Source organism: Diceros bicornis, chromosome 4 (assembly GCF_020826845.1).
Source record: "Diceros bicornis minor isolate mBicDic1 chromosome 4, mDicBic1.mat.cur, whole genome shotgun sequence".
Classification (NCBI taxonomy): Eukaryota; Metazoa; Chordata; class Mammalia; order Perissodactyla; family Rhinocerotidae; genus Diceros; species Diceros bicornis.
This window is the reverse complement of record NC_080743.1, coordinates 62490651-62501192: the sequence shown is the minus strand read 5'-3', so window position 1 is coordinate 62501192 and position 10542 is coordinate 62490651. Positions and strand designations below refer to the sequence as shown.

Here is a 10542-nt window from a genome sequence, read left to right as displayed (position 1 = left end):
TAGTAACTTTGACTACTTGTTCATTTTCCATAACAATTACTTAAATATTCAGATTCTCCCCCTCTCCTAGAATTTTTTTTTGGTGAGCAAAATCAGCCCTGAGCTAACATCTGCCAATCCTCCTCTTTTTGCTGAGGAAGACTGGCTGTGGGCTAACATCCATGCTCATCTTCCTCCATTTTATATGGGACGCTGCCACAGCATGGCATGCCAAGCAGTGCATCGGTGCGCGCCTGGGATCTGAACCAGTGAATCCCAGGCTGCCGCAGCGGAGTGCGCACACTTAACTGCTTGCGCCACCAGGCCGGCCCCTTCTAGAATTTTTTAAATCAAATTTTATCTACAATGGATGTGTTTATATTAATTACATATGCCATTTTCTTATTTTAATCTGTACATTGCTTATCTATAATATGTCTACTTTTCTAATAATATTACTCTTTTGATCGGTTCTGAGAGAGATATAAAATTTATATTTTTATTAATTTTCTCAAAAAGCTAGCCTTTAGAGTTGTCAGACATTTTTATCGATCTTTTGTTTTGCTTTTTATTTTAAATTTTACCACTTTTAAATATATTTTCTACTTCTAATTCTTTATGTATTGTGTTCTTTTTCTAGCTTCTTCAATTAAAATCTTAGCTCATATGTTTTTACTCTGTCTTCTTTACAAATAAATACTTAAAAGCTATAAATTCCCTGATACGTGTCACTTTAGATTCACTTTTAAACTAGAAAATGAGAATACGTGCTCACCTATGTAAAAACAATGCATAGTAATAAGTTTGCAAAAACTAATCCTTAGTGACCATTGCTTAAAAATCTCAGAATAATTGAAATTAAATGAAAGCAAAATGCAGAAGTCTGTGAGTGCAGATATGCACTTTGTTCATAGTCCATATCTGCTTCCCATTTTAAATACTGAATTACTGAATTTACAAACCACCACAGAAAATTGGACAAAGCATACATAAATCATTTCTGAAACTTACAGACCACATCAATTATCAAATTCACCAGTGAATGTTTCTAGCCCCCAAACTAACATCACACAGAAAATGGATTTCAAAGCAAAAATGGCTAATACTAATTTTCTTGATATGTGATATAGATTGATTTTTCTTTTATTCTTGCTAAAATTCCTCCTAAACTCTAATTTCTGCCTGTGATGAACATCGGTTTGTGTGTAGATATGGCCAGATGTCTTTGAAGAAGAAATTTCCCTTCCTTTGTTTTTCCCTGGAATTACACATTGCTGCACTCACAAGTTCTCTTTTAATCCTTCTTTCTAGAACTGAGAAATGTCCTATAAACTTCCAGCTTGTTGTAGACTTGGTCAGTTAAACTTCTTCTCATGTGTGAATAAAAAAAGGTTTTTTTTAAAGATCTATATGAGCAATTAAAATATTTAATAACTAAGGAAAATATAATTAAATGATTATAAATAGTAAACAGAAATATTTATAAACTTGATAATGCAAAGACATGTTACATCCTTTGTCATTTACAAAGCTGACTATAGCCATCTGGTCACATGTCTAAAATTCTTTAAAAAAAAAAAATCTTACATGCCATTAAAAAGTTTAGAACAAAGTTAAAATCAAATTAATAAGTTAGAAAAACATCAAATACTATATTATACCTTTTTACTATTCAACAAAATTTCATGTTTTAAAAATTCTTTCTACTCGATCAAGTTACTTCTTTTTTAATTTATTTTTGATTTTTTGTTTCTAAGAGCTCTTTTTTTTTTTTGAGAAAGATTGGCCCTGAGCTGACATTGGTTGCCAATCTTCCTCCTTTTCTTTTTTCTCCCCAAAGCCCCAGTACATAGTTGTATATCCTAGTTGTAGGTCCTGCTAGTTCTTCTATGTGGAATGCCACCTCAGCATGGCTTGATGAGCTGTAGGTAGGTCCATGCCCAGGATCTGAACTGGCGAACTCTGGGCTGCTGAAGGGGAACCCATGAACTTAACTGCTACAAAACCGTGCTGGCCCTGATCAAGTTACTTTTACATCAAGTAACCAGAAGATGGGACACAGTTGGGTGGGCACAATACCCAGCACTTTACATCTTCTCACAACTGGAATGGCTTTGTCATCAATTCACTTACCCACTACCCTGGACTGCCTACTAGTTCTGACAATACAGCCGACTCCTTCCAATTGCCAAATCCCAGGAAGCTTATATATCACCTTCTCCTGGCCCTGGGTCCCCTTTTTCACCCCCATAAACAAATTACAGTTAAGCCCTTTCCCCTAGTTCAACCCAAATAAATCACTGTACTAAGAAACTAAGATAGAAACAACAAAGAATGAAAGCAGTAAACTATAGAATGAAATGAGGAAGGGAAATTTTTCAATCTCAGAAGATAGTGGTGATCTTTCTCTTCCCCACTACTTTATACCCAATATGTCCCTACTGCATAGTAGGTGTTTAAGAAGGTTTGTTAAATTAATTAATGGATCCTAAAGTAATTGAAGTCTAGCTGTGGATCTCTCAACTCACATTACCATTCAGGGTCATTAGTCATAAAAAGTCAATCTTCAATATTCACGAATTCTGTATTTGCTAATTAGTCTACCTGTTAAAATTTATTTGTAACCTCCAAATAATTACTCACAACCCTTTCACAATCATGCATGGACATGTGCAGAGTGATGCAAAATTTGTCACCCTCCTCTCTCATTTCCAGCTGAGGTCAAAGAAGGTGGCAGTCTGCCTTCTTCCTTCAGTTCTCACACTCTAAACAAGTGTCCTTTTCATGGTCTATTGAATGCCACATTTTCTGCATTTTTGTGCTCTTGCTTGGTCACTTCCCCATTTAAAATGGCCCTGAGGTACAGTGCTCAAGTGCTGTCTAGTGTTCCTAAGCACAAGAAGGCTGTGATATGACTTATGGAGAAAATGCACGTGTAGACAAGCTTTGTTCAGATATGAGTTATAGGGTTATGAGCCATTAGTTCAGTGTTAATGAATCAACAATGCAGTAACTCCAGAAAAAAGAAGAGGAAATTTCCTCATCTGTATGTGGAGGGACCCCAGAGGGTGCTAAAGCAATATCATTAATGCTTTGGTGAAGCTATGGAAAGATGGAAAATGAGATAGATTTGTGGATTAATGAGATGATGATTGCTTTTTGTTTGTTTGTTTGTTTTTAAAAACATAGTGGACAGAAGAGCTGTGTGGATGAAAGTCCAAGGAATTTATCATCATATTACCCAGGGTTGGGAACATGTTAAATAATGCTTGGCTGATGTTTTATTATAAAGGAATACAGCATATAATAAATATATCATTTGGAAATACATATATTAAATAATGTGTCTTTAAACAGAAATGCACATAAAATGTATTCATCAGTTGACACAAATGTTCTGACCAGAGGCTCACAGGAATCTAACCTTGTATTTCCCACAGGAGAGGTGGCTCAATAGTCGCTAACTCAGTGTTCCCAGTGACTAACACAACAGCCATGAATAGTGACAATGTGCTGTATGTACTCTCCTTGCCTTGATCTCACTTCAATCCTGAGGATTAACACTCTTGTTCTCTTTCTTGACTAGCTTTTTTTTTTCTTCAGTGCCACACTTGCACTACTACCTCTCAGGCATCACATATATCAGTATTTCTCAAATTTTAATGCACCTTATCAATCCTCTGTTGATTTTGATAGTGAAAATTATGATGCATTAAGTCTGAGACCCAAGATTCTACATTTCTAACAAGCTCCAAGGTGATAACTCTGCTGCGTGTCCCAGAATCACATTGAATAGCAAAGACCTACATTCTACCTTCTTCTTTTTGATTAGAATGCTTGGAGCAATAGTTTCACCCCAATAGGGCTCTACAGTTAAATAATAAGAATGGTCAGAAGCAATATTTTGTTTCTCCTCAGGAGCTCAGAGAAGTCATGAAGGGACTAGGGAAGTGTGAGTCTCTTGGGCAAGTGAGACTTTTAAGAGGAAGAGCTTCAAATGTCTTAACTACTGCAAATATGTCAGGAAGGAAAAGAATAAGAAAAGTCTATAAATTTTGCATAAATTCAACACAGCTATTTATTTAGAACGTATTACATGCAGGTAAGACACTTTCCCAAGGTTATAAATATTTAAAAATGTGGACTTTGCTCTCAGGAAACTTAAAAATTATAAGAAGAAAAGGAATCTAAATAGCTGCAACACAGGGCAAGAAGTGAGGAGTAGATTTGGCAAAGTACAGTTCAAGTGTGCTGGGAGTTCAGGCAAGGAAAATACTACTTCCACCTGTAACAAGGAAGACCCTCTGGAAGAAGTGATATCTGAAATAGAACAGATGACAATTAATATTTGAATGTGTGGAGGCTGCTAGGATCTCATTCAATTCAAAGTTATAATTTGAGTTTTAAAGTCCCAGAACCCAGGCCAGAACAACAAATCCTACAAAACTACACCTGGCTTATACTGATAACTGATCATTGACCAGAAATAAACAACAACAACAAAAGTTCTACAAGGATAATCGAAAGGATGTCATCACGTTCTTTGCGTTTAGATACATTCTGAGCCCCTGTGTTGCTGGGGTCCCATTCCAAAGGGACAATAGTACTTGGAGGTTCACAGCGTGTCTGACAAAAACAAAGAAGGAAGTCACTGTGCATGAAGTGGAGGTGAGAAGTGAGTTGTAAGAAGGAAGAGGACTGAGAGGGAAGACTGAGGAGAGAGAAAAAGAAAAGATGGGAAGACAAGTGAAGAGTGGGGCAAAGAGCAGGAAGGATGGATACAAAGAACTCACCAGCGCTTCCTAAGCCAAAATGCAAGACCTGTCAGAAGCACCAGGGGCACTATTACTGCCAAGATGATCAACCCCACGGAGCTGTGATGTTCTGTGGATTTGGATGCACACAAGAATATCATTTCAAATCTACTCCATTTTATTGCATTTCCCTGGTCTTCTTTTGTCCCCTTGAGTGTCTGTGTCACCAATCTCCTTTGTCTCTATTTCTTCTCTCATCCCTTTTCAGAGATGGATCCTTCGTCTAACCCTCAACATCCCCCTACATCAGCAGGTCCCTCATTTTCCACTTTTCTATTTCTTGGATAAAACTTACTTTTAATTTTTTGGTTCTGAAGTCCCTAGAATCCCAAATTTTTCATCTAGTTCTCCTGCTCTGCTTGAGGACCACCTAGTCCCCTTCCCAGTTTGGGCTCCAGTTCTTTCTTACCCCAGTAGAGGATGATATCCTGGCCTCCTAGACTGCTGTGTCTCACCCGGCAAGACAAGCCAGCTGCCTCAGTGACTTCCACATCCAAGGACTTCCGAAGATACCATGTCCCATCCGCATTGGGCAAGACGTCACCTCGCTGAGTGCCCAGATACTCCTGCTCACCCCGCATCCACATCACCCAAATAGGCTTTGGGTGGAAGCCAGAGACATGACAAACCAGCATCAGACGGCCAGGACAAGGACTGGGGCCAGTGGACAGCCAGGCCTCTGGCATTACTGCAAAGGACAGGAAAGATATTCAGATGAGGTCTCTAACAGAGACTTAGAGGTTCATATCTTCATATCAGTTAGATAAACACATCTTTCCCAACTCTAGGAATCTGTCACCCTTTATTCTCTAACCCTCTTGGCCCCTTCACAGGAAGGGGATGATGGAAAGGTGTGATTTTAGAATAGAGAAGCCTTAAAGGAAGGGTGTAGGACTGACCTTGTCGCTGGAGATCTGCCTTCCCTGCATCAAGGAGGCTCAAGAGGAGACGTGGACAGGTATCACTGAGGAACCTGTGTGTTATTTCCAGGCCAACTTTATCCCCATTGAATAGGTTGCAGACATCCTGAGCCCTACGTCCACCCTCTGGAGACGGTAACCATGAATTGTTCTGGAAGCTCATGAAATCTGATCCTTGATAAGCAACGTGCATGAAGCCTACTGAGGCCTCACCAAAGTGCAGCTTACAGCATCCTGCCATCTGGAACTCAAAGGGATCTGGGGAAAGGGGTTGTGAATTAACAAAAGAGGGAGTAAAATGAACAAAAGTGGTAAAATGAAATGAGTGGAAGCAAAAGACAATAGAAGCGGAAGGGAGAAATTTAGGAGAGTGAGAGACTGGAGCAATGTTGGTTTTCAGCAGAGGTTCAGAAAAAGAGGAATTGGTGGTAGCTGGAGATGGAGGAAGAAATGAATGACATGAGGAAGGGGCCCAATTGTTCAAAGAAAGCAACACGAATGGTGTGGGCAGAGAATAAGGTAGGACTTAGTATGAGACAGTTGACGTTATAATAATCTAAGGTGAATGGAATGCGACAGGTAACAACGAATATATTGACAGAGATTGCTGAAGAGATAGAAAGGGGCAGAAAAATCACACTTTCAGGGGTCAAGCAAAGAGTAAGGAAGCTGAAAGTATCTGATTTGAGGCCAGGGAAAGGGGTGGTCACAGGAAACCACTAATGGAAGATAATGTGGCACAAGCCTGTTATAAACAAAAGAAGATTTTGTAAGCGGCAGAAGACATGAAGCTTTTGAGGAATCAGGGTCTGGATATACTCTCTGCCCAAAAGTGTCTAATTGCAGTATTGTAAGGGGAGACGTAAGGTTCAGAAGTGAGGGAAGGCTGTTTTCTAGAGCAATAAGAAACTCACTGAGACACACACACCTCCCACCCATATCACCACTCCCCACTGAGGGAACTGAACTCACACTCAAGCTGCCATTGACTGGCATGGTTGTGGATTGTCTGAAGACTTTCAATGGAGGACAAATGGAGTAACTTTTCCTGTTCCTTCCACTCTTCATTGCTGAAGTTGCCCTTGGACCAGGGCCACAGGAAAATGATAGTACCAGTGTCGCTCACCCACCCATGAGTCTGCAACTCACCCAACCAACCTGAGCCCAGAGTTCGTACCCAGGAACGGTTGTAAAAGGATGAGATCTGGATGATTTGGAAGGAGACTGGCTCCTGGAAGTCTGTGGCAAAAAACAGATAACACGAGGGCAAAAATACGCAATGGGAAGGAGAGAGAATGGAGAAAAAAGATGCCACAAAGGGGAAAGTTAGAATCGGAAGGAAAGGGGAGCCATAGTTGTCTCAGGAGACATTTGCCTGACCCAGGGCCCTGTGTTTTATATTCAACCTTCAGAAGAGCACAGGGACCTTGTCACGGATACTCAGAATAGAATGAGGCTGACACTCTCACTCTCCAGGTATATGCTGGGAAAACTCACCACACACACAAACACACACACACACACACACACAGACCCTCTTGCACTGAACTGGACAGTTGCCAGAGTTCTTACCGTCTTTACTGTCACCAGCTGGGAGGAGAATTGCTAGCAATGGAAGTTGCAGGAAGAGCATTTCATTTGCAGATGTTCTTTCTCTCAGAAAAGTTGATCTTTGATTTCTGTTCTAAACAAACCTACCCCACAATATGTCTATTCTGACTTCCTTATCCTACCAACAGAAAAGCTTTCCTTTCGTCACTGTCCGCAATGAAGAAAATCTGTTCCTTCCCTAAACCCTGGACTATTTATTCGGACTCTCATTTCCCCTTTAGTTCTCTGGACTGCCTACTCAGACTCGTGCCCCCTCCAGTTCTGACTCTCTACTCTGGCTTCCAGTTTCTCGCCTTGTCACCAGCTTTTACCCTTTTCACCTCCCCCTGATTCTATTGCTATGGAACAAGTCTTGTGTGGTATTGAAAAGTCACTTTATCTCTAGGGACTTTTCTTTTTCACTCATCCAGTAAAAGTGTAAAATTAAGTGCCTTCCCAGCACACTACCTAATCCTCTCATGCCCCTGCTCTCTTCTGTCACTGTCTTTCTCTTGCCCTTTTGAATATCCCCCAAATATTCTATTCCCCTGTCTCACCTCCATCCCACCTCATTCACGTCTGACTTCTCATTGGTTGCTATATTTCTTTTTTTAGAATCCCCTATGATTATCCCATGTAACAGTATAAATTACTACCAATTCTCCTCTATGCTTAGGGAAGAAACAGTAACCATCACAAAGACCAAAGGAGCATTGAAACACATGAAGAAAAACTCCTCTGTTTGACTTGCATTGATATATATTCACTCGCCAAACAGTCCTTGAGATCTGCTGGATCAAATATCTTGCTACACTCATGAATATACAGTTGTTGACAATGAGATCACTTTATTCAAGGAACTTTCAGTCTACTTGGGAAAAAAACCACTTATATTAAGAACTATAAATCTTGGTTTTCTGAGTTTTCTTCTAATTTGTAGACTCCCTAGACAAAACAAGCATGCTTGAAAAAATATTTTCTAAAGTGGCAACCCTTAACTGATGTTTGGCCACTCAGAGTCTTGACTTCAGTGGTTGGCTTGAACGTTGCATATATACCCCTATTGTACTGGATCCCCAATATCTGACAAATCACCTGGCAAGTGGTAGGTACTCAGTGAATATTTTTGAATGATTGAAAGGATTTGGCTCAGACATCCAATTATTTCATAAAATTTTGGATATCTTTAACATAAAAATTTTTAAAACATCAGAAAGTGTTACTTGTAACCCTACTTAGTGAAATGAGAATCTTGAACAGGTTTATTTAGGATGAATGCATATGCTAATAAACATGGAGGTTATGCATAGGGTCCTGCTGAAAATCTCCTATTACTTATGATAAGTAATCAGTGAGAAATTGTGAGAAGTAAAGTAAATATAGTATTCTAGAGTCATTTATCCAAGATTCCCTTCTTCTTGGTTCTGCTTGGATGTTCCGTGCTTATCATAAACTGGTCTCTGCTGGACATGCTGACTTCCCTGTTTCATGGTGCTAATAACTATTTAAAGGCTCTTGAATATGTCTTTCTATCACCTAGATAAATGTGTTTGGGCTGTTTATTTTGTTAGTTCTTGGTTTACAAGTGTTGGGGAAGAGGGAGAATCCCTCTCCTCCCTTTCCCTTGGGGTTCTTAGGTTGCCCAAATAATTAAAAGACAGGTTAGCAGGAGAAAATAGTACCAAGTTTAATAACACGTACACACGGGAGAAACCAGGGAAACTGAGTTTCTCAGCACAATGGCGAAGGTTTTCATCTTAAATATCATCTTCAGCTAAACACAAAGGAGGATGTTGGGGGTGGGGAAGGAGACAGAAGGAAGATTACCAGACAAGCATGGTAATCAAGAGTAAGGTTATTACGCAGATTTAAGGCCTCCTCTTCCACATTGATAAGTTTCTAGGGATGAGGTCATCCCCCTCTTCCCAATACAGAGAGGGAGATGCCTTTACAAATGGAGATTTCCCTTATAAATGTAAATGTTTGTCTGGCAACTCTTTTTGGGGCCAGGCAGAGACAGAATTTTGATAAGATGGGCTTGTTGGTGCCTTTCCTATTGTAACATATATTTTACATTATGTTACAACCATCATATGGTAACAACTCCTTCCTGAAACAGGCCTTCGATGTTAAATTTTTTAGGCAGTTTGGGGGAGGTCAAATGTCCATCAGAGAAAATAATCAAGGTAAAGAGACATATTTCAGGGTGGCCAATTTTGATCTCCCACCTGTAAACAGAAATTATCTCAGATTAATTTAAGGAAGAAAATAATTTTTTGGAAAGTTAAAATTAAAACATAGAAAGCTGGAAATAGCTTCACTCTCATACTTACAATTTTAAAAAGATGAATAATTAAAGTCACAGCTTTTCTTGAATCCATCAGAGAGCTGTAACATCAGGGGAAACAATTAAGCCAGAATCTAAGGAAAGACAGACTCCTCCAAGGAAATAGGGGATGCAAAATCTTGCTGACCTGGGATACATGTCAAATGCCATGCAAGCCAGAAAGAACAGTTCAACTAAAATTGTTAACAAATTACTAAAAACTACCAGGGATATACAGAACCCCTGAGAGTCACAGACACAGGAAATTCATTTATATCTCTAGGCTTTTTTCCATAGACCTCACCAGGGGCTCCTGAAAGATTGGAGTCAAAGATGTAGACCTGAGAAATCCTTTCTCTACCTGTAAGCCTAAGGCATAACAGAGCAGCTACTGCATGAAAAAGGCAGGAAGTCCCAGCCAGATCTTTTGCCCCTATCTCTCACACAGAAAAAGGCCTTAACCTGCTGGGGGAGGGGCAGAAAGTCCTGTTGCCTTTAGGGCACAGGTGAAGATGCACTGCAGCTGGGAGAAGGGGAAAAATGGGGAAAGGACAGTAAAACATCCTGTCCTAGACTATAAGAGGTTCCATACTGCTGAGAGAAAGGAAAGAACTCTTCAAGGCCCAATCCCAACCTAAAAAACAAAGCATATGCCTGAGAATGAGACTGAACCAGAACAAATGAAATTGAACTTCTCAATCTCAAATTCGTGTGCCCGATGTCCAGCAAGCCAAACACTAAGACATCGGTGCTTAGAGATGGAAGATTTATTCAAATTGGCCAAAATGAGTAGATGGGAGCCTGTGTTTGCTCAAATCCACCTCCTCAAGAACAGAAAGCAGAGGGTTTTATAGAGCTAAGGGGCTTGGGAGGAGGGGCTTCAGAGAAACAAAGGGGTCACTCCCTATAATCC

General features: G+C 39.9%; 1 protein-coding gene across 3 annotated transcripts; it reads right to left on the bottom strand.

Annotated features, from left to right (window-relative positions):
- Window positions 1–4032: 4032 nt before the first annotated feature.
- On the bottom strand, window positions 4033–7772 carry LOC131404619 (T-cell surface glycoprotein CD1a-like). 3 transcript variants are annotated; one of them, XM_058539524.1, is made up of 6 exons: window positions 7286–7771; window positions 6686–6952; window positions 5693–5971; window positions 5203–5481; window positions 4773–4863; window positions 4033–4299 (listed from the first exon to the last, which is right to left on the bottom strand). In XM_058539524.1, coding segments are annotated over exons 1-6 (978 nt in total). In that variant the 5' UTR covers window positions 7347–7771; the 3' UTR covers window positions 4033–4298. The 3 variants fall into 3 exon arrangements, with proteins under 3 accessions (XP_058395507.1, XP_058395506.1, XP_058395508.1); XM_058539523.1 differs by having other exon boundaries at window positions 4033–4863; window positions 7286–7772; XM_058539525.1 differs by having other exon boundaries at window positions 4033–4863; window positions 6872–6952.
- Window positions 7773–10542: the final 2770 nt, after the last annotated feature.